General features: G+C 36.0%; 3 protein-coding genes and 1 long non-coding RNA gene across 5 annotated transcripts in view; 1 reads left to right on the plus strand and 3 right to left on the minus strand.

The window, feature by feature from the left end:
* Positions 1-3,292: 3,292 nt before the first annotated feature.
* LOC111489427 (U-box domain-containing protein 44-like) lies at positions 3,293-6,604 on the plus strand. Its single transcript, XM_023137665.1, has 3 exons — positions 3,293-4,074; positions 4,149-4,449; positions 4,994-6,604. Exons 1-3 carry the CDS (start codon positions 3,328-3,330, stop codon positions 6,421-6,423), a joined length of 2,478 nt encoding a protein of 825 aa, XP_022993433.1. The 5' UTR covers positions 3,293-3,327; the 3' UTR covers positions 6,424-6,604.
* Positions 6,605-7,462: 858 nt separating this feature from the next.
* LOC111489869 lies at positions 7,463-8,369 on the minus strand. The gene is made up of 3 exons (XR_002719479.1): positions 8,171-8,369; positions 8,000-8,063; positions 7,463-7,802 (listed from the first exon to the last, which is right to left on the minus strand). It is a non-coding gene; the product is annotated as an uncharacterized LOC111489869 (long non-coding RNA).
* A 1,037-nt stretch (positions 8,370-9,406) lies between these two features.
* LOC111487403 (zinc finger HIT domain-containing protein 2) lies at positions 9,407-12,503 on the minus strand. 2 transcript variants are annotated; one of them, XM_023134900.1, is made up of 5 exons: positions 12,264-12,503; positions 12,090-12,162; positions 11,791-11,944; positions 11,083-11,124; positions 9,407-10,856 (listed from the first exon to the last, which is right to left on the minus strand). In XM_023134900.1, the coding sequence occupies exons 1-5, from the start codon at positions 12,335-12,337 to the stop codon at positions 9,973-9,975; spliced, it is 1,227 nt and encodes a 408-aa protein (XP_022990668.1). In that variant the 5' UTR covers positions 12,338-12,503; the 3' UTR covers positions 9,407-9,972. The 2 variants fall into 2 exon arrangements, with proteins under 2 accessions (XP_022990668.1, XP_022990596.1); XM_023134828.1 differs by having other exon boundaries at positions 9,407-10,865.
* A 352-nt stretch (positions 12,504-12,855) lies between these two features.
* The window catches only part of LOC111487318 (intron-binding protein aquarius-like), a 12,241-nt gene continuing 1,965 nt past the window's right edge, over positions 12,856-23,131 (minus strand). Inside the window, exons 3-14 of the mRNA XM_023134733.1 lie at positions 22,411-22,473; positions 21,726-21,812; positions 21,494-21,646; positions 21,254-21,411; positions 20,384-20,618; positions 20,032-20,142; positions 17,891-18,949; positions 17,510-17,770; positions 16,174-16,359; positions 14,826-15,980; positions 13,917-14,255; positions 12,856-13,695 (exon numbers count right to left, since the gene is read on the minus strand). Of these exons, the coding sequence (XP_022990501.1) occupies positions 13,312-13,695; positions 13,917-14,255; positions 14,826-15,980; positions 16,174-16,359; positions 17,510-17,770; positions 17,891-18,949; positions 20,032-20,142; positions 20,384-20,618; positions 21,254-21,411; positions 21,494-21,646; positions 21,726-21,812; positions 22,411-22,473 (4,191 nt within the window). The 3' untranslated portion in view covers positions 12,856-13,311. The remainder of the gene's footprint in view (positions 13,696-13,916; positions 14,256-14,825; positions 15,981-16,173; positions 16,360-17,509; positions 17,771-17,890; positions 18,950-20,031; positions 20,143-20,383; positions 20,619-21,253; positions 21,412-21,493; positions 21,647-21,725; positions 21,813-22,410; positions 22,474-23,131) is intronic.

The raw sequence follows: 23,131 nt of genomic DNA on the forward strand, positions 1-23,131 counted from the left end.
TCAAAGCATACAAAGCTGGTTTTGTATGCCGAATCTCATGTATACATATACTCATAAAGGTCAGTAAATACTGAAACAAACGCCTTCTTTCTTCTACAGTGTGAAAGCAACGAACGTCCCGAAAGGGTAAGTAAATGGTCGTTAAAAGTATAGGTGGTAGCTACTAATATATATCCTAAGCAGAAAAAGGTGGTGAGATTACCTACTCACTCCCAAACGCCCTTAGCCACCTGAGAGGTCAAAAAACCATGAATTTTAGTTAGCAATCACACAGCTTTAGGCACTATAAAATGGGATGAGTATGGGCAACACTGAGTAACTCATCCTAAAAGCCTTCTTCACCAAAATTCTCTCCTCTTGCAATGAAGACTGTTTCCATGCTCCTCTGCTTCCTTTTGCTTGCCAACCTCTGCTATGCAGCAGAGCAAGAAATGGGTAAGTTGGAGGCCGCCCAAGGTACCTTCACCAACCTTTTAGGCTCATTTTGGGTCATTTTCAGGCTAAAAATGCTTGTTGTTTTGATCATGTCTGTCTTCATTTTATGCAGGCACCAAAGGAGAAGGGGAAGAGACCGAAGCAGAGAAATTGAAGCTTATTCCACACCACATACCATTCTACAAGAAGCCGCTTTTGAAGGCAGCTCCAAAGAAGCCAATTCCGCATCACCCAATCCTCAAGAAGCCATTTCCAAAGCCACGTTATCCGCCAGTGTTCCCCACTCATCCTTGAAACAAACTATGCTCATGAGCTCTTATAATGCCATGGAATAATAAGCTTTACCGCATAGTTAAGTTTTAGAAACCAAGAGTTTATTTTGGAGTCAGCTTCCTTTGCTACTACTACTCTTCACTCTTCTTGTTCTTGTTGTGTTCAATCAAATAATAAACTATGTTTTCTCTTCTTTCTGCTTTTTGTTTCATAATGTAAGCCTTTTCATCTGTTCCCTAACCCTATAAGTTAACATGAAATAGGCTAAATTCCCGACCAACCCAACTCCCAATCACTCGAAAAATTTGGTTGGATTACGAGCTTATTTGGATTGAGTTTGATTCAAATAAATGAAGATTTTGTGGATTGAATTGATTTGTCAGTTCTTGAGTTCGAACAGAACCAACTCAAATTTATTGTTAATTTTAAAAGATCTATTGAGTTGTATACATTGACGCTAAGTTGTAAATCTGACCCCGAACAACTCGAACCAACCTAACACAAAAATTTTACGGTTGAGTTCATTATTTGATAAGGATTTACAAATATCCCGAAAAAAAGAAAAGAAAATGATGTAAGAGATGGGACACACAAAGCTTATTGGAAAAGAGAAGGAATGCATGACAGTAAGTTTCTGGTAGAACATGAGAATTTCTTCCTTCAGCAGCTATCATCTGCTGAGTTAAAAGGTTATCATCTTCATCATATGCTACACAACATTCATATCCAAACATTATACCTTTAATGGAACAGTTTGAGCCATTTTCGACCACTAATAAGCCCAGTAAAATCTAGTAAAATCAACGAAACAGGATTACGCTTGGTGTTAAAAACAAAAAACAAAAAACGATATCGTTATGAAGTACTTATTGATTCAAGAAATTCTTAGTAGAATGTTACATACAAGTATTCGTTCTTTTTTTTTTTTTTTTTTCATATATCAACGAAACGTTTGTATCTTGTTGCTCGGGTTAAAACCTTTCATACATGCTCCATTATGTAAATCGAAATCCCGTGATCCAAGTCGTGTCGTAAGTTGTTAAAAAAACACATTTTTTTTAGTACAACAAATATGGTGTATGAGAATTTAAATAACCAATCTTAAAAAAATAATAAGTCAGCTAAACTAATTTTTTTTATTCAGTGAATAGGTTTAGTAAATTATTCGTTCAAAATAATTATTTTATAATAAAAAAATTATATTTGACAAATTTAGAGAGAGAACTTGAATCTCGGACCTCCATAAAAATAAATGACGCCTTTGTTGTTCAGCTGTACTTATATTAACGATAACATCATAAATATTTAACCGATAGATTATTCCTAAAAATATTTATTCCGCTCTTTTTCTCTATTTTTTTTAATAAAAAACTATATTTCCTTTAATCCAATTTTTTTCTAATAATTTAGAACATGCTCGGGTATAGACAAAGCATAGATAAACATCCATTTGGATTGTCTCACAGAATGTTGAATTTATTAAAGAACGACAAAGACGAATAAGACTTAATTTATAGTCAATAACGTATGAACTCGAACTTCTTATAATTATTATTTTTGTCAAATTATAAATTCTTTTAGTGCAAATCAAAGCATAAAATTTATAAATTGGTTGCAAATATTAATATATTGAAGTCTATTTATATGAATCAAGAGGGACATATAAATCAATTTAATTTAAATGAAAGAGAAATTTAAGTTTTTTTTTTCCCTTTATAATTTATTTTGCCTTTTCCTTTTAATTAGAAATTCATTTTATATAGATTATAGTGACATCATATTACACAAATCAATATTTTCTTTTTTACTTTATTAAAAATAATATTATTTCTTGTAATATATATATTCAAGATGGTAGTTGCAATATAGTATATTTTATATATAAAAAAAAAAGTACTTTAATTTTAATTTGGTCCTTATATTTTCAAAACACTATACTTTTGCCCCTGAATTTTGAGATTTTACATATTCCCCTTAAAAAATTTTACAAAGCTCACTTTAGTTCTTAATGTTAATTTTTTATTAGTTAATTTAAAATAATTAAATAAATTTTTATTACTTTTTTCATCACTATTAAAATTAATTAAAATTTATATAATTATATTTAATTAATTAACTTGAAATTAAAATGGAGACTTAAAATCAGTGAACTAAATAAAAACTAAATGCAAAATGCAAATAATTTGAGACCAAATAAAAAATTAAGTCAAAACTACCGATAAAAATTAAAATAATAATAATAAAATAATAAAAAAGACTTGGTCAACGATGAGTCGTTTTCATTCCAACGTGCAAGGGACGGACAAAGGGAGTTGGCCAAGCGACACGGCCGTCCGCCACTCCTATCCGATCCCTCCTTCCCAATGCTCCAATAAACACCAAAGATGTCCTCAGCCCCACAGAACACTATGCCTTTAACGTTTATTATTACGTTTTCCAGTTCAAAGTTCATGCCTACAGCTACTCATTTAACTGCAACTCTCTGTCTTTTTTCCAATCTTCTTCTTGTTCTTGTTCTTGTTTCTTTATATTTCCTCTTCTACTTTGAATTCATCACTGACCCTTTTGAGCATTTCTGTGTATTTCTGTTCTTTGTTGTTCATGAGACTCAATTGAGAGATGAAACAGGTGAAGGAGATCGAAAACCGAACCTTCTCTGAGGTTATCTCTGGAATCATAGCGTCTACGGATGAGTTAGCTTCCATATCCAAGAGTTCTGAAACAGAAAAGGAGATGTTTAATGAATTAGCTCTTGTTTTGGAAAGAATCCCACCAATTTTCAGTGATTTGAGGGAGTATGACAAGATCATGGACACCCCATCAATCAGAAAAGCTGTTGGATCTCTTGAGAAGGAGATAATGCGTGCCAAGTGTTTGATAAATGTCCCCAACCAAAAGATGAAACATGTTGAGTCTATTGCCCATGATCTTGGCCGGTCCTTGGGCCTTGTTCTGTTTGCTACTGCTGAGGTCTCTACGCAATTCAAAGCAAAGATTGGGGAGTTGCACAAGGAACTGATGAACCTGAAGTTTAGTGAGAATTGCAGTCCTACTTCAACTTCAACTTCTAGTCGAACCACAGAGTTCGTATGTGATTTGAGAGTGGAAGAGATTGAAGAACAACAAATTAGCACTAGAGTTTGTGACATTGCACATCATCTCAAGTATGGAAATGATGATGAATTCAAGCTTGCAGTTGTGGGGTTGAAAGAGTTGATACATAATAAAAATGTTGATGATGAATGGCTCAACGAAGAGGGAATCGTTTCGATTTTGCTGAATCGTATGGATTCTAGCAAATCCGCGAATCAATCTATAATCATTCAAGTACTTAGGTATCTTGTTTGGAACAGTCCTGCAAGCAAGGTAGAACACCACAAGACTATTGCATCTGATTTGAATCCATTATTTTCAATCCACTGAAACACAATAATTTGCAGGGATTGATATCAAATGTGGGAGCCTTGTCAACATTGGTCAAGTCTTTGGCTGGGGACGAGGAGGAGAGGAGGGAAGCTGTGGGGCTGTTGCTGGAACTCAGTGATCTTGTTAATGTAAGGCGCCGGCTTGGCAGAGTTCAGGGTTGTATTGTTATGTTGGTTGCCATTCTGAATGGGGACGATCAGATTGCTTCCTGTAATGCAAGGAAATTGTTGAATGTATTGTCAGTGAACACCCAGAATGTGCTCCACATGGCAGAAGCTGGCTATTTTAAGCCAATGGTACAGCATTTGAAAGAAGGTAAAGTAAGCAAAAACTCCAACTAGTATGCATTTTTCTTATTTTTTCAGAACATACTTTGAGAACTAGACAGGACACCTGGGAGCAATTATAGTAGCTCGGTTAAGAAGAACTAATGCCTTATCTTAATATCATGTCTATCATTTAGTGGGGTTCAATACAATAATCATATCGTTGCAAAGTTAAAAGCGTCTTGCTTGACAGGGCGACCAACGTCCCACATAGACTAGATAAAGGGAAGATCGTAAATGTACAAGTGAGAGATACTATCTCTATTTGTACGGGCCTTCTAGGTGATCTTTTAGAAACAAAACCATGAGAGTTATGTCCAAAGTAGACGATATCATAAAAATTTAGAGGTATGTGGCTGATTCTAGTGTCCATCGAACATCCCTCTCACAAAGGAATCTAGATTGCTCGAGGATCCAAATTCGCGTCTAGTTATAAACATCTGGATTTCTAGCTCATAAAAAGAATGATATTTATGCTTTTAAGGTTAAGAAATTCATGAGCTATCTATGCTGAATGCTTTCCATGTCTTTAGGTTCTGACATGAATAAGATCCTTATGGCAACGGGACTATCAAGGATGGAACACACCGAACAAAGCAAAGCCTCACTAGGAGAAGAAGGGGCAATAGAACCTCTTGTCCAAATGTTCCGTACTGAAAAGCTTGAAGCCAAATTATCAGCATTAAGCGCATTGCAAAGCCTCTCAGGCTTGAACGAAAATGTCCAGCGATTGATTGATTCTGGGATGGTCATTTCATTGCTTCAACTCCTTTTCTCTGTAACCTCTGTGCTTATGACTCTTCGAGAACCTGCAGCTGCAATTCTTGCAAGGATGTCTGAATCAGAGTCATTTCTGATGAACCATGAAATGGCTTTGCAAATGCTCTCACTTCTGAACTTATCAAGTCCAGTCATTCAGAATCATCTCTTACAAGCACTCAATAACATTGTTGCTAATTCCAGTGCGCTTGAAGTTAGGATAAACATGGTGGAGAATGGTGCAATCCAGCTTCTCTTTCCCTTTGTGATGGAAAACAATACTAAGATCAAGAGCGGTGCCTTAAAATTGCTTTATACTCTATCCAAAGATGCACCAGAAGAGCTAGAAGAGAGCCAAATCAGTGTAATTCTGAGTATAATTTCCTCTACAAGTTGCAAAGCTGAAAGGGTCTTTGCAGTTGGTATACTGAGTAATGTTTCTGTAACTCAAAAGAAAGCAACAGATATGCTGAGAAAAGCAAACCTCCTACCCATCTTGATATCCATCATGAACTCCAGCTTAGCTAATTCAGATGTTTATGTATCTTTGTTGTCAGAAAGCGTAGCGGGTTTATTAGTACAGTTTACGAATCCATTTGATAGGAAATTACAGCTTCATTCAGCAGAACAAGGGGTAATTCCTTTACTGGTGAAGTTGCTGTCAAGCAAGTCAGCCATTGCTCAGTGCAAAGCAGCAACTTCACTAGCGCAGTTGTCGCAGAACTCGCTCTCTCTTAGCAAGTCCCGGACTACAAGATGGTTGTGTGTTCCTTACTCAAAAGATTCAGTTTGTGAAGTTCATGGAAGGCAATGCTTCATAAAAACCACATTTTGTTTGGTCAAGGCTGATGCAATCCCTCCCATGATCCAAATTTTGGAAGGAAAAGAAAGGGAAGTAGATGAAGCCGTCCTCAGTGCTCTTACCACGCTTTTGGAAGATGAAATTTGTGACAATGGAAGCAAGTACATAGTTAAGATGTGTGGAGTTCAAGGCATCTTGAAAGTTTTAGGCTCAGGCCACATTGATACTCAACAGAAAGCATTGTGGATTCTGGAGAGGATATTCAGAATAGAGGAGCATGGAGTCCAATATGGAGAAACTGCTTGGTCAGTGCTTGTTGATTTATCCAAGAAAGGGGATTCAAGCTTGGAATCAGCCATCGCAAAGGTATTACAACAGCTGGAGCTATTTCAACTTCAATAATTTAGGTACCTGTGAGCAAATTTTAACAGCATATATATATACATACCATGATTTTGTCCTTGAACATTCATGTCCAGTTTGATCAGCATAAACCATTGTAGTTAAGGATGCATTAGGCTTTACTTATTCAGTTCCTCCAAAGATTTTGCGTTGAAATACGAATGTGAATTCATACTTGCAAGTAATTTCAACTTTTGAAGTACAAAAAGAGTTGAAAAAGGCGTCTGGATTCCTAGATTGGCTTATCATAGAAGAGCAGCACAACAACACCTGGAATTCATTAGATTATCTTGAAACCATTGTTAAAAAGGCGTCTCTCTCGGAAGGACCTCAGGCAATTAGGACAAGAGCTGGTGTTTCAATTTATCTTGTTGCAGGTAATTTCGTTGTATGAGATCTCACATTGGTTAGAGAGGAGAACGAAACATTCCTTATAAGGGTGTGGAAACTTCTCCCTAGTAGACGCATTTTAAAATTGTGAGACTGGCGGCGATACGTAACGGGCAAAAGTGGACAATATCTGCTAGCGGTGGGCTTGGACTGTTGCAAATGGTATAAGAGCCAGACTTTGGGCGGTGTGCCAGCGAGGACATTGGGCCCCCAAGGAGGGTGGATTTTGAGATCCCACATCGGTTGGAGAGAGGAACGAAGCATTTTTTATAAGAGTGTTGAAACCTCTCCCTAGCAAGCTCGTTTTAAAATCGTGAGGTTGACAGCGATACGTAACGGGCCAAAACGAACAATATTTACTAGCGATGGACTTGAGCTGTTACATAAACCATGATCTTTACACAACCACTTAAATGTCTAAACACGAAAGTTTGTTAAAAACATCATCAAATTCGTCCTTTTATTCAGTCTTGTTCTAGATTTCTCAAACCACAAGATTTGGGCTGCCTTGGTGACATTAAACTGCTTCTCAATGATCCAGTAATTGTTCGGTTATACCATCGTAGTCGAGAAAACAAATTGTTTTAGATTGGTTCTTTACATACTTTGGATAATCAATACCATTCTTGGCTTGGTGAGGCGTAACCCATTTGTGGATGAGAAAATCTCTCTATTTCACACGTTTTCACTTCTCATTACAATGACTTCAAACTTATAAGGTTGGAAGTCACAAGAAAATATGAACAGCAGCCTGAGTTCTGGAAGAACTAATACAATATGAAGAGAAAAAAGTGTTTAGCTAATATTTGGTTTGAGATATATCACATCACATGAGTACATCCAGTCATGTCTTAAACAGTAAAATTGCTAGATAGTTGTCTGTTGGCTATGCATATGGCGTAAATCCTGCTGCTGCTGATGTTAATCACACAGTCACACTAACATCAAAGCAAGCATCACAAATCCAGCAACAGCACAAAGCAAAGATGCTGCAGAGAATTTTGAAAATCACTACTAGTTTATGAAACACACAGTAAACAGATAAAACAATGTGCATCTGCACAATGAAAAGACAATCTTCCTGAATTCTTACACTAAATCAGAAAGAGTGCTTACGAAAGTGAACCAAAACTTGTAACCAATGAAACTGCAGAAAGAAAGAACAGTGGTTGAGAACTACACTTACCATCCTTCAAGGAAGTTTCTGTTCCCTTTCTTTTGTGTATGTGGGCATCGAAAACTCTTTTTTTCTGATAAGTGAGTTGAAACAAGATTTACATAAGAATCTTTCCCCATCTACACACACACACACACGCACACACACACAAACCACAAGAAAAGAGTTAAAAAAAAAAACCTGATGGCTGAGGCTGGTTTGGAACATCTGCTGCTACATGGCAGCACTCTTTGTTCTTTGCGTCTTCACGAGCCATCAGAAGAAAGACAAATCAGTGGCCGTGAGGTTTCACTACTTCAATGAACAACCCATATATTGCTTGCCTATATATGCTTAGAAAGTACTTACTTTACCTAACAGAGAATCTTGCTATTCATGATGAAGAGTATGCTCACAGCTAAGTTCATTAATTCTCCACTCTTCAAGAAAGTAGAACAAAGATTAGAGGTTTCTAAGTGAAAGAGTGAGGCCCCACAGAGGTTTCTAAGTGAGTGTGAGGCTCCACATCGGTTGGGAGGAGAACGAAACATTATTTATAAATGTGTGGAAACCTCTCTCTAGCAAATGTGTTTTAAAATTCTTGAGGAGAAGCCCGAAAGGTATAGCTCTTAGCGGTGAGTTTGGGCCGTTACAGGAAGATTCGTCTTTGATGAGAAAGACAAATTTTGGAATCATTAGATGATAAAACATTTAGAACTTCACCAAGCTGAAATGGGTGTGAACAACATGACTGAGAGGGTTTTTTGTTTTCCATTAACATTGTAGTGAGAATCTGTGCATTCTTAACATTGTGTCAAGAATAAGTTCCTGTTTATAGGATACTGAATATATTCCCCTTATCTTATCATTTCGTTTTTTTATAAAAAAGTGTGTAGTATTATGTAGATCCTTCTATGATCTGTAGCCAATATATATTACATTAACTAAAGCCCTCTGTAACTTACAGTGGTGCAATCCATTTCTCAAGTGCATGAAACCACTTTGTAATGAAGAAACAGAGCAAAAAAGGAAAGAATAGAAGAACCTCTCTTAACAGATGCTTGTTTAAAACTTGTGCTAAATTTATGGTTGTTTGAAACAGTCAGAGATTGTCCCTTGCAAGAAAAACTTGATGGCATTGTCAGTAAGACAACTACAAAATCCAAATAAAGTTAGCCAACTACCTTGTTTCTATCATTAGCTTAAAAATTCATGCCTTGTGTTTTTTAGCCAGTTTTTGGCCAAAAGTTTTGTTTATTGTAGGTTTCTATCTTATTTGCTTATAATCCTATCTGATTTTGGTGTCGGTTCGTTTTAAGCACCGGGTTTTGGCTGATAATTCTGTAGCAAAGAGCTGGATGAGAAGAAACTCTTATGTTCAATTATGTAGTAGAGATGGAATTAACTTCCAAAGAACCATATTTCATAAACACCATAGAGAAGGATGAAAGGAATACACTACCATATCTTGTGAATGTAAATTACCTTCATTGTCCATATTTTGGGGTTTCATAAGCTATTATAAAGCTAATAGGCCTGCAAACAGACCTTCCACTGAATTTAAATTTGTCGAAGGAAGGGAAATGGTCATAATCAAGCACCAAGGGAGAGAAGTAATGGGCTGTTTGAGACGAGCAAGTGATAGAAATACTTGTAGATTGAATCCACCGCCTGTTTGCCAATCAGTTAGGCATAGCAGGAAGAGAGGCACTGAGTAATTGAAGGAGGCTTCTGAGGAAGTATAGGTCTTGTGGTAGACTGTCTGTAAGTTGTAAGAGACAGGGCCCCTGAAAGAGCTTGTTTGATGTATTTTTTAGCACCTGAGAAATTACAACAGCCACTCATATCGTAGTTGTAGCATTCCCTCTCTATATTTTTTCCGAGGATTGAGCATATAGGTTATCCAAAACCCTTCAAATAGGATCTCCAAGCCATAATGGATCCTTAATGTATACCAGGGCAAAGATAATACACAACAAATACACATTGTTTGCACACGATTCTCATTTTATCTCCTCTATCAAAACTTTATCGCTGCTTTTGGCCTTACTATCCATTTTTGTAGACATTTTATGATGCTCAAACTCCATTATTGAACTCTTCTCCATTTTCACAATATTCTCCAAAGTTGACCAAGCTTCACTTGGCTGCTCGTGAACCCAGCACATGATGAAAAAGATCTTCCTGTCAGCGTGTTTAAGCTTAGTGCCAATGTCTGACCATCTAGATTTTTTTCTCCTCTTTCCTGATTTCAAATCTCTTTCCCCAGCTTGAATAAGCCTCTGCAAGTCGCAAAGCAAGCACACTAAAGCAGGATCGCCCAGAGAAAGCAGGATTGCAACATCGTCGATAAGACTCAATCCAAGCTGCAAGCCCCCCACGTGTCGGTAAGCGGGGGAGCAGGTTTGTTCCAAGCAAGATGATAGGGCTTCTAGAACTGTTTCTGGTTGACCACTTTGGCCCAAGACAGAGGAGACACTCAAAACAACCAGAGCTGATCCTATAGCATCTGACTGCCAGTCTCCATTATACAAGCGAAGTGTGAAACAGTAACTATAGATGATATCAACCAGATGAACAGCCAACAGAGGTGATGGCTTCGCAGAACTAAGCTTGCTAAGCAGAGGTAATGGGGTATCGGGTGCTCGAGGAATTTCACTTGATTGGTTCGCTTCTACTCCACTTGTTAGTGAAATTGTCGATTGCTGCTCAGCATGGAGTTGAACAAGTGGTGTTCCTTCTTTGCTCAGAGATATGGTTCTAGCAGAAGGTTTCGTCCACCAAGCTTCCCAAGGTTCAATCATCTTGCTCAACTCTCCTGATGCCATAGCTCTTAAGAAACGTTTCTTCTCCTCCGCAGACAGATCATCAAAACTGAGTTGGCCACCTACAGAAATTAGGAAGAAAAATCTATGTTCATCAATGTGAATCAGACGATTTAATACCTGGAGACAGTCGAAACTCAAAAAAATGAACTTGTAGAAACCCTACGGATGAGTACACATCATGAAAACAGAAGAGTTGAAAAATCTGTTCAAAAGCATTGGAAGAAATTCAGGTAGAATCAAGACTTATCACAATAAATGATTTCTAAGTGATTCCAAGGAACTTACCTGCAAGAACTTTTTCAATAGTTTCCTCGGATAAAGTTGAATCTGCAAGGCACAAAAAGTCTTTAGTCATGTTATAGCAGATAATAAGCTGTTGGAAGATTTAAGGACAAAACTTCGTTAAAATAGCTTCACAAAAAGAAATTTTCATTTCAATTTTATCATTAAAAAACTTATAAAAGTAACGATAACATGGCTCAACTACAGAAGCAAAGCATCACTCAACCAAGTACTAGAATCAAATGTTTTAAAAGGCTAAAGATGATCTTGAGCAAGTATGAGACGTAAGCCTCAAATATAATCAATGACATCTTTACTAACTCTAAGGACTAAGTATTACTAAACATAATAGTCATATAGAAGTATATTAAAAAAAAATCACCTCATCAATCGCCACTTAACTAGAAATCGATATTATCAATAATTGAATCGACTTATACCATAAATTTTTATCTTCAATGCTTTCAAGGTTATAGAAGTAGACAAGGAGCAATAGTTCACATTGTGTCAACTCGAACATTATTATTTATTTGAAGGATGAGGGAAATTAATATAATTCTTCTAATCATTCACAGACGCACAAGTCTCTGAAGGTTCAAAAGAGGCGTAAGCCTCAATAGCCCTTTTAACATTGCTAAAAATCCGCCAACAGACAACTAGTCCTGGCCACGAAAAAGTAATAGTGGTGAGTCAAGGATTGCGACCACATACCATCCTCATCCAAGTCTTCCATTTCCTCTTCCGAATGAAATCTTTTCAAAATGTCAAGCGTTTTACGTTTAGTACTATCATCCGTCCGCAATTGCCGCAGCTCCTCAACAACATTTTCTCGCATAAAGGACTCGGTACAACGATTACTATGAGACTGCAAGCCCAAAAACAATTCAAGTAAATAAGCCACTCAATAGAGCTTCCTAATAACCTAAAAGAATCCTAAAAATTAAACTCAGTGAAACTATAATATTCTGATGACCAAAATATGCATGGTTTTTTTTTTTTTTTTCACCAACCTTGTAACATTGCAGAGAACAGTACCGAGAATTACAACGAGGACACGTATACTGTGAAAATTGCTTGTGGCACCTGCATTAGCATTCAAAATCGAAAAGGATGAGATTAGGAAATTGAGGAAAACAAATTTGAAGCAGTAATCATGAAGATGAATCCATGAGAGAACGGCATACACATGACAGATGGTCCGCAAAGGAAGATTGACGGAAGAAGACGAATCAACAGAGGTTCGTATCTCCTCCTCCATATCCAGAAGAAGAAGAAGAAAAAAAGCTTCAACGGATTCGGCGAGTAATCAGAAGGTGAGCTACGGAAACGAGGAGAAGATGAAGGAATGGCGATTACCCTAAGACTGGAATGTTCGGTAGTAGCATAAACCTTGGGGTTCTCTCTCTCTCTCTCTCTAAATCATTTTCTGGTGAATTTTAAAAGTGGAAAAATACAATTATTTGAATATTTTTATAATACTAATAAGTTTGAGTGTATATGATTTCTAATTTTTTTTAAAAATATTTAATCATTCTTTAAATTATATATATATATATATATATTATAGAACTTGCTTAAATTGGATTTTTTTTTTAAAAAATAAGATTTATTATATAAAAAATTAAATTTTATATCTAATAACTTCGTAAATTTTAAAAATTTAAAAATTTTGAGGCAATATTTTTTATTTTAAAGTTGAAAGTTCAAAATATACATAAATCTCAAATTTTAAAATTTTAAGAACTAAATTTATAATTATTTATTGCATCAATTATGTGGAAATTATATTATAATTATAATCTCTACTACTCATTTAACCCTCAAAGCTATGCTTTTACAAAATCAAAAACTTTGAAACTACTGGACATGAAAGGCTTAAATATACAATCCAATTCCACAGAATACCCCCAATATTGAGCACAGCTAGAAATCAGATTCAATCACAAAATCAGTTTGGCTTCTTTCACTGAGGACGGTCTGTCGAGCAATCTCTAGCAGCCTTGCAAGACCGTGTTTCTACCGAAGATATGCCTTTCGGATGACAAGATGGAGTGACTGATCAGCTCGAAACTCTCTCGTCTTGAATCTTTGATCACCTACAAGTTTATCAGTGTTTAGTCCTCTTCTCTAAAATTGCTAATGTCATCAGGCGGTTGAGACGTCGTCGTCGTCGTGTCAATCATATTTTTCAAATTTCAGAAACCAATTACGTCAATGAGGTAACAAACCAAATTATTCTTCCATTGTAGTTGTTCCATCAGAATTACTTTCCTGCAGCACAGTATTTCCATCATCTTTATCAGTCTCATTATCCTCGTTCTTAGTCGAACTATCCTCGAGCATAGGCTCCTCCTTCAACCCACCGTATTTTTTAGCATCGTGATCTTCATTCCCAGTTGAACCATTTTCAATTGAAGAATCTCCATTTGTACCATTTGTACCATTTGTACCATTTGCAAGGCCATCGGTCTTTGAAGTTTCCACGGTGGTGTCTGAAACACTTTCATTATTGGCTTGCTCTGTATCCATATCATTTTGCGTAGGAACATCATTTTGCTGTATGTCATCGCCCGGATGTGTGATATACCCATCATATTGGTGGCTGCTGATCCGAATCTGCAGGGAAAAAGTTCAGCAATCCGCATGACTAACACACAAATTACATAAGAACAGAAAAAAAATCACATTTGATGATCTAAATAACTCAAAATAAGCTTTTTACTAAACCCATTTTATATATTTAGTTCTTCCAGAGGTGCTGATAAGAAAATTAATTTCAATTAAAGAACATTTTTTTCAAAAGCTATTTGAAACAAGCAATAAGTTTGTGATAATACCTGATAAAGCTGTTCCAGAATGCTGGCCATCTCCTCACTACCACTCACATGGTAAACAGGACCAGTGTCTGCAACATTACGTTCTGTGTAAGATGTTATCTCATTCAAGTTGAGAGCAAGTCGGTCAGGCCTCTGAAGCAGAAGTTGAAATGTTGGCTGCAGTTCATAACATTGTTCAAACAGAGACCGGCGACAGAATACATACAAACCAAGTCGAGCACGAGACATGGCCACAATCAATCTTCTAACATCACGAAGATGCCCCACAAAGCGGGTTCGAACTAGAGACAGTAATATGTAATCATTCTGCTGACCTTGAAATTTATCAACTGTCGTCACCTAGATTCAAATATCAAACAAGATCTGTTAACAAGTGATTACAGATATGTTGGAAGCAAAGTTAAGATAGATATATGCAAATGTAAGGAACGCAAGGCACTTACTCAGCCCCATGAATATTACATGAAGTATTTTGGGATTGGAAACAATTTCATAAGATAAAATGAAATGATTCGAAGGATGAGCACATACAAAGGAAATACAAATGGTTTCTCCAACTAGTTAAAAAGAGAGTTTAGGCTGCAGTTGTTAAAAGGAGCCATACGTTTACACCAATAGAGATTGTTACAAAGAGAAGACTCAAGGGTACCTATTTTTTTTGTCTTGGAAGAACCCTAAACTTCAAAAATAAGATGACAGGTGAAGAAACGGTAGTTTATCCACGTCCTAGACTGTTTTGTTAAACCATCAAATCAAAAGACCAACAACAAATGTTTACGTAGTAACTAAGCAATTGAGAAAACTAAAAAAGATGTGTACAAGGATACTGACTCCATTGATTAAAAATTCAGAATCGATAAGCAACAAAGAATGTAATTGCTTGAATAAAGTGAACCATTTTGGAGATACCTTGCTAGGGGCACCAATGAAGTTGTATGGTACACATCTACGATTAATAACATCTCGGATTAGAAGCTTCTGCCCATTGTAAGTTGTCAAGATGGATATCTTATTTGCAGGGTACCCAAGTAAACGCATATAAATATACACACTAACAACGTATTCAGCTTCCCCCTCGTTCTGATAAAACCAAGGAGAAGGGGCAGTCTCACCCCTACTTTGGTAGTCTGGCACATCCACTAGCTGATAATCATATGAGAACCCAGCATTTGCTCTATGAAAGATTGCTGCCTCTTTCAAATAGGGAAGATCTCCCAATTCTCTATATCTCCAGTTATAAAGCTTGGCTATACTTGGTCTAGCACGACCTTGAGCATTAAGTTCGATATAAGGAATACCCAATCTGACAAACCTTGTAAACAAACTTTGATCCATATGGCTATACTTTTGAAAAGCCATATTCTTCACAACTGGGGGCAACTGATGGTGATCACCAATCAAAATGCAGCGTTTGAGACGTGCATAACCATCTTCCTGCCTCTGAAGTAACATTGGTATGAAAGTTTCAATTTCTAATATTTGTGCACTTTCTTCCATTAGCAAATTATCATACTTGAAGCCTAACCGAAGAAAATCTTTCCTCTTTAGGGCAGCATGAGTGCATGTCATTGCAACAATCTTTGCCTGCTTAGTCATCAAGTAGTTTGCACGATCAGCTGTAGACTTGAGTAATTCAAAAGCTCTACACTCTTCAAGCTCCTGAAACATTGTCTTAAGATGACGAAAGCACCCCTTAGCTGCCCGCATATCTTTATCAAAAGATTCACCTGTGAAAACTGGATTTGGTGAATTTGAGAAAAAATCCTTGAAGGGAAATCTCTCTTGGACAAAATTTGATTTATCCTCATTTCCAGCACAGGCGGCTATGAATTGCTCCCAGCGTGAGTACACATGCAGTAACCAAAAGTATCCAGCAGTTTCACAAGTATATCCAACGTCTTCAGGGAGTTGGAGAGATCTTGCCAGCCTCGCCACTTCACTTAGCAATTCCAACCTTCGCACAAGCATCGAATTGACACGCCCTTGCCGGCTGAAATCAAGATCAGTAGCCAATTCTTGTTCACCTTGACCAAGGCGAAGCAGATAGCGGGCAGGAACATCTCTCTGAGATCATTAGCGAGGTCAGAAAAAGTATATACATACATATATAAATATATGATTCAAAAGTATATGCACCATGATAGCTTAAATCATGAACTGTATACAAAAATGAACACCGTAGTGCCCACACACATTCACACACAGGGCGTGACCTAATTAATTATAAGATAGTAACAGTTCAGTTTTCTTCATTTACCTCCATTATTTTCTCGAATAGGTCATTCAGAGCTTGATTTGAGTGCGTGATTATCAATGTTCTCTGTGATGGGCAATTGTGATAAAGAACATTTAGAACTTGAACAGCTGTGTCAGTCTTTCCAGTACCAGGGGGACCAACAACCATGGTTAATCCAGGTTGAACACCAGAGATGATTGCTCCAACCTATAGTTAAAAAGAAGTAAACAAGGTTAGTCTCATAATTCAAATAGAGAGTTCCATCAACTTTTCTAATAGAAACAGTCCATATGTATATTGTGCATTCCATAACACCAAATTTCCCTATTCCTGAAATAAAATCGACACAAGGACAGGAAAATTAAATGCACATAAAAAAAAATAAATAACTTTGTTTAAAGAAATGTAATGCAAAATGACTTATAATTTGAGTTGTCCACTTTCCAAGTCTTATAATTCGACCACGACTAATGCAACTATATGGAGTAGTTTCTTGCAGGAGTGATTGGGTAGAATCCCATTTTTTCCATATTATTAGTGAAAAGTCTATTTCATGAAAGAGCCAGCTATAAACTCATTGTGATATGTACGCATTGGAAATCCAGTTTTAAGTACTAGTCCTTATCATTTTCTTAAATGTGCTTATTTTTTTTTTATTTTTTTTTTTTTTTGGTAAGAAACTAAACTTTCATTAAAAAAAACAAATTAAAAGAATACAAGGGCATACAGAAATACAGGCCAAAAATTAACAAGAGCCCCATGCTAGCTATAAAAAGGGATTCCAATAAAAAAGAACAAAACTAAGACCATAATTACAAAGATGTCTAGTGACCGCTGTCCACAAAGAAGCATTAAACTTGCGAATTCCCAAACCTCGCCCGAATTCTGGACCTCCCTAAAATCCTATTATTTCTCTGAAGTCTAAGGGAGAAACTTGTACAGATATTTAAGCCTTGGATGATGTAGTTTTTTCCAAAGAATTGCTGAGTAGTCTGTTTTTCAGTTTCATGGAGGAAGGTCTATGCCAATATTTAACTATTAGTTTGCAGCTCCTGAAACATCAAAGGAGTTCCTCCAAGGCTTATGTGGGTGCATATTTGAAACAAAAATCTTATCTAAGAAATTGAATACTCTTCATTCTTCAATAATCTTGATAAAAATTATTGGATCTTGGAGTTCATTAATTTTGTTTCTTACTTTTGCAGGTAGCAACAATATTGAAAGCCATATAATTGATTGGTTGCTCTAATCCAAGAAAATATAATTGTTCAACAGTCTTACACTTTACAGCTGTCAAAATAGTTTTGCATGAAAAAAGAGGAGCAAAAAAAGGATGAGCAAAAAGTTGAAAAAGAACCTGTGTTGGAGTAAATCTGACAGAGTTCTGTTTTGGCTGATCTTGAGGATAAGGACCTGGGTCAGGAGGAGTATACGCCTCAACTATAAGCTTCTCCTTCTCAGCACAATCCATCATGTTTACATCATTCTTTGAAATGCCTGAAGACTTCTTATTCTCCGGGAGGGCATGATTGCTACCTCTAAGAACTCTAGGAAGCCTAATCCGGAAAGGGGAACTTGGATGCAAAATCTCCTCACCATCTGAATTTGTAAAACAGACCTGAACAAATGAACATATACATTTAGACTCGGATACTTTTGATAATATACACCAGAGGCAAGGATATTAATTCACTAATTTAAGAAATCATTTTAAATAAAAAGTAGAAGAAAGTTTAACCTGATAATCTGGAAAACATTCTTTCAAATGATCGGCATCAAGAAATGTATCTTTAAAGTCTACTGTTTCCAAAAGATCTGGCATGTTAAACCATTGAGCAGCAGAAGGATTCCCATAACCAAGAAGTATATTCTGCAACCAATCAGGAACTATACAGTATTCATTCATAAGATCCCTGATAGATTCCAGAATAGCTTTAAAATTATTTTCCTTCGGTTTCCTCCTCATCAAGACATTAAACGTCCCATAAACATCTTCTGTACCCTTCTCTGCAATAGCACTGACATCCATATGGTACTGAGCTGTATCTAAAGCAATAGTTACAGTTCTCAATTCCCCTTTAGGAGGCTTCCACTCATCCGGTTTAATTCTTCCAGTAAAGTCATTCATCAGAGTTCCCTCTTCATCACGAATCTCAATAATTTCACATCCACGTACACACTGAAGGCCAAGACGTTGAGGAACACTAGCCTTGGCAGCTTCCTCTGAACTTAGAGGCTCAAATGAAGGACTAATAGAAAGTAAAAATAAAACATCGTGCTCCTTCAGAGCATTCCATTCAGATCTTATTTGGGCTCTATAGCTAGAAATGCTAAAAGTGACATCTGCCGTTACAGATGAAGGCTTGACTTCCCCAATATTTGGCCGCTTTACCTCAGTAATCTTGAATTCTTTAATAGGCACAGCCATTCTTGACCAGCCACGGAAAGCAGTTTGTCCCTCATTATTAATGTAGGCAAGGAGATGGGGTACAGCTTCCTGAATGTCTTCACGGATCTCATAAGTTGATTCCAGGCGGAAGAGATTGAAATTTCTCAGAAGATAGTCATGGAGCGTTAAAAACTGTAAATTTAACTTTGGAAGTGCCAAGCAACCTTCCCCCGAATAATTAATGCTTGGCACAACACTCTCATCCCACATAATCTCCTCATTTGGGTATAGTGGAAGTGCATTAATGGCTTCCTTTTGAGACTGTTGCTTCTCGAAAAAGGAAACAACAACCTCAATCAAAAAATCAACTCTATCCGACCAAGGATCTTCTTTTGACACTAACTTGAGCTGCATAAGCAACACAAAATTTTAGCCAAAAAGGAGCTTCAAATTATTTGTTATTAGAAGCTGGCAGCAAACTCTCACATAAAGCAAACCAAATGAGAGATAAGTGAAAAAATAAATGAGGGTGAGAAGAACATAAAAGAGTTCTCTATGGTACGTTTCATAATTTCCGTGAATCTTATGTTCTTTCAGGGAAAATGAAGTGACTACAGATGGTCTTTCCATTTAGGAAGATCTATAGCTTCTTATCGCACCTTTTCCTTTAAGAACGTCTGTATTTTATACAGCTTTCTTGGATTTTACCAATTTAAGTAGCTTTACATAAGCACCTTTGGCCATCAAATGAATGTCCTGTCCTCTGTTTGTATTTCCTATTTTTTTTGGGAAAAAAGTCTGGTTCTCTCCCAAAGAAAAAAAAGTTGACAATAACGTGATAGAAACCCAAGAAATATACTGAATTTGTAGAACAAGGAAATACAAAAATCTGCCCCCAAGAATTTAGAGGAGCTTGAAACCAACCCTCGAGTAAACAAGCTGAACTATTAAGCACCATTGTTCACGTACATCTATCCCTCTATTTATAACCATCTACTACAGACCTCGACTCAAGAGTAATATACCTCTAGTATCCTATTATTTCTAACCTCTACCCAAACAGAATTCCTAACGATATATTATAACCTGAATATTGCCTTCACACTACATGATTCTAGTTTCAAAAGATCAATTGCACACTTCATAACGAAATGAGAAACAATATGCAAATCTTTTTCCTAGCTTTGAACTATTGTATAATAGAAAAAGGGAAAGTTCTTTCTGTTCCATTACATTTTCATGCAGGATTGATCACAGTTCCCTAATCATACGCCATTTTTATTAATCATTTCCCTAGGTTGGGGGGTGTCCCTATCTGAAAATAAGTATAGAAAAACTATGAAATGTGTCCAACAATAGCGATATTGAAGTTGATAAGTTCCTTCTTTCTGATAAATCGGAAATATGAACAAAACGATCAACTCATCATTCAATTTTATATTTTTATCATCCCAGAATAATAGCAGTTAAGAGTCAGGTATTTAACAGACCTTAGAGCAAACCAAATCTTTCATCTCTGGTAGAGAAAGCACAGATAGTTTCTTGGCAAGGTCAACGCGTTTATGAATTGAACCAACATTGGCCAATGCGAGTTCCCGCAGCTAAAAGGAAGAGAGTGATAAATACATTAGCCATACCTAAAAATTAAATTAAAAGTATCAAAAACAGAATTAGTAAAAAGAATAATAATAAAAAATTAAATATGCCTTTTACTTCATTGCACCTTAGAAGTCGTACCCTCTTGTACCTTGGCAACTACTGTTTTAGTCATCATTGTATTATTTGTTTACGATGGAAAAGGAAAAACATCCTTTTTGCTTCTGAATCAACTTAGAAACTAACCTTTGGAATCTTCTTAAATGCAAGAAGCTGTAAAGATTGGACACGGTCATAATGAGATTGGAGAACCTCATCATCCGTCAACTGTGTTCCAACATGATCATTGATCTCAAATCCTTCGTAGAACTGCAGTAGATCAACCAGCTGAGCAAAAAGTTTACCTTTTTCATGTTTGTAAAGAGCACTTAAATGACATTTGGCAACAACAGCAACATCAGCAACAAGAGGTCGAAGGAATCTGAATGGTCCAACAAGGGTAAAAAAGAGACAAACATGATTAAAAGAACAAACATTTTTAAAAAATCATCATGAAAATGTAACTAAAGCAAGTGCCCCAATAATCAATTTAAGTAGATCAACAAAATAAATCCGATATGCAATTGGAAGGCACTCATTCATTAGATTTTGGCCGGGGTTCTCCTACCCTCACCCTTAGGCTGTTTTTTGTGGCCCTTGGTTTGGCCCTCTCTAATACATTTCTTGTTTCTCATCAAAACAAACAAAACAAATAAATAAATAAATAATCACTATGCAGAGATAACTGCCACAATACGCATAGAGTCCATTTATGTAGTTTATTCACCAGCAAATTGGGGGAAAATAAAACTTAAATAAAATTAACAACTTTTGGGCAAAAGGAAAACTATTGAAGGTCAACTATAATAGAGAGAAATCCAACAACAGAAGAAGGCTAACAGATCTCAGGAGAGAGGGAGAGAGAGAGAGGATAAATTATCATTTCATAACTGGTCAAGTAATATTAAGACCTACTGCACATCGATCCATCAAAAATTAAACTATGAACAATTCCATTTATCAAGATTTAAATTCAAACAAAGGATGTAATATCATGGACACAGCAGTTAAGTATACCTCCTTGTAGGGAGTTGACTTAAAAGGTCAATCAGAAACTCCATGAACCTCTCACAATACAAAATGCAAGCATTGTCTCCATCTATCAATCCATTGGCAACAAATTGATCATTTTCATCACCTGAGTTACTTTGAGGGAACACTTCACCATCCAAAACCTGGTTCCCAAAGATAAGAGAAATAATAGTCAAGATTTGCACAAAAATTACAAAAATAATCTAAATCAGAGAGACAGGCAACCTCCAGGAACTCTTCAATGAGGTTTCTTAAAAACTTCACTTCAAGAGTTGACAGTGGATCATAAACTTCCCCTCGTTTAATAAACTCTTTAGCCTCTCTCTTTATCATCCTTTTCCATTTCTTTATTATATCAGTATTAAGGCAAAGCTCCATCTGCAGATTAATGGTAGAGAAATTTGTTGTTACACATTCCAAAGGCAAGAAAAGATTAGCAACAGAGCACATGTCATACCTGAAAACGGCCATAAGATAAACTGTGCCAAGACTGCAGGCCTGCTATTCTCAATACAGTCTCACTGACAATCTCATCCTCCAAGCTCTGCAGAAGTTAGTTTTCAAAAATCAACAAGATATAAAAGAAGAACAATACAGGGAGATGTTGGCAGAAACACGGTCACCAGCCTAGAAAAATTATTGACCACTAGCTTATTTCATTTCATTAAAGGTAAATAGTAACATTGACATGCATAAACAGGCCCTATGCTTTCCAAAGCAATTCGGAGGGAAAAAACTCATTATATACTCTTGAATTATGAGCTGTAATTTGTGAACAGTCAACACAACAGATTAAGTCCAAATTCAGTTTTTCGACTTCTCCTATTTTGTGTATTAGGTGCAAGGAAGATTGCCATATTCGATATTACCGATCATTAGTTTTTCAATTGCCTTTTGTTGGATTAGCGTTCTTAGTATTCTTGAGACTTTCAATTCTCATAAAATTAAAGATATAATTGAGCAATTCTTATATGGTCTCTCCTTTTTTTTTTTTTTTTTTTTTTTTTTGAGAGGGAGAGAGAGATTTTTTNCATCCTTCTCATCACAAAACTAAGGTTATTTGGGTACTGTAATGAATGGTAGCCTTTGATAAAACAGCAAGTAATTGTTCAAAATTAAATTGAAATAAACATGCCATATACCTGAAAGGCATTAATCATAAAAACAAGATAATTTGTCTTCTCCGCAATGCTTATTTCTCTTCCCTACATCATAATAGAAGTAGTTACATTTTCAGATTAAAAAAAACTGATAAATTAAGATCTAAATAAAAATAAAGTAATTTCTGGTCTATAGTATTACATAAAAAAAGACATTCATATGATGATATGAAAAGTATAACTTTGGGACTTACAATAGGGAAGAGGAATAATTTAAGCAGAATCTCTAAGATACAATAAAACGGAATACCCAATCAATGGCATGAAGTAAAGAGAGAACTTGTTCTACTTAAAATGGTTCTCATCAGAAGCAGGACAATTCTATTAATAGAAAAACAATTAACAAAAAATGAAAAGAAAAGAGGATAAGTCATATTCTTGAACTAAAAAACTACCGATAGTAGCAAAAAAGAACAGCAAAAACAACCCTAACTAGCGAAACATGAGCACAACTGAGAAAGCTAGTAGGTGGCTATCTTCTTCTTCAACCATTGCAACACATTAAAGCTCTGCCCATGCAACACCATATTTTGGAAATAAAAGGCACAACCGCAAAATATATATATGTATACCTTTTTATATGAGACAATTTCATTGATGATTAAAAATTTACAAAAGGATGTGTTATCCATGATGTTTACAAAAAAAAAAAAAAAAAAAAAAAAAAAAAAAAAAAAAAAAAAAAAAAAAAAAAAAAAAAAAA

Source organism: Cucurbita maxima, unplaced genomic scaffold, assembly GCF_002738345.1.
Source record: "Cucurbita maxima cultivar Rimu unplaced genomic scaffold, Cmax_1.0 Cma_Scf00001, whole genome shotgun sequence".
Lineage (NCBI taxonomy): Eukaryota > Viridiplantae > Streptophyta > Magnoliopsida > Cucurbitales > Cucurbitaceae > Cucurbita > Cucurbita maxima.

Bases quoted from the DNA above. Each gene is read 5' to 3' on its own strand.
- LOC111489427 (XM_023137665.1), top strand. From the start codon at position 3,328: ATGAAACAGGTGAAGGAGATCGAAAACCGAACCTTCTCTGAGGTTATC. The intron at 4,075-4,148 runs GTAGAACACCAC...AATAATTTGCAG, and splicing joins GGAACAGTCCTGCAAGCAAG to GGATTGATATCAAATGTGGG. The intron at 4,450-4,993 runs GTAAAGTAAGCA...CCATGTCTTTAG, and splicing joins GGTACAGCATTTGAAAGAAG to GTTCTGACATGAATAAGATC.
- LOC111487403 (XM_023134828.1), bottom strand. From the start codon at position 12,337: ATGGAGGAGGAGATACGAACCTCTGTTGATTCGTCTTCTTCCGTCAAT. The intron at 12,163-12,263 runs GTATGCCGTTCT...ATGCTAATGCAG, and splicing joins TTGCGGACCATCTGTCATGT to GTGCCACAAGCAATTTTCAC. The intron at 11,125-11,790 runs GTATGTGGTCGC...TGTGCCTTGCAG, and splicing joins GGAAGACTTGGATGAGGATG to ATTCAACTTTATCCGAGGAA.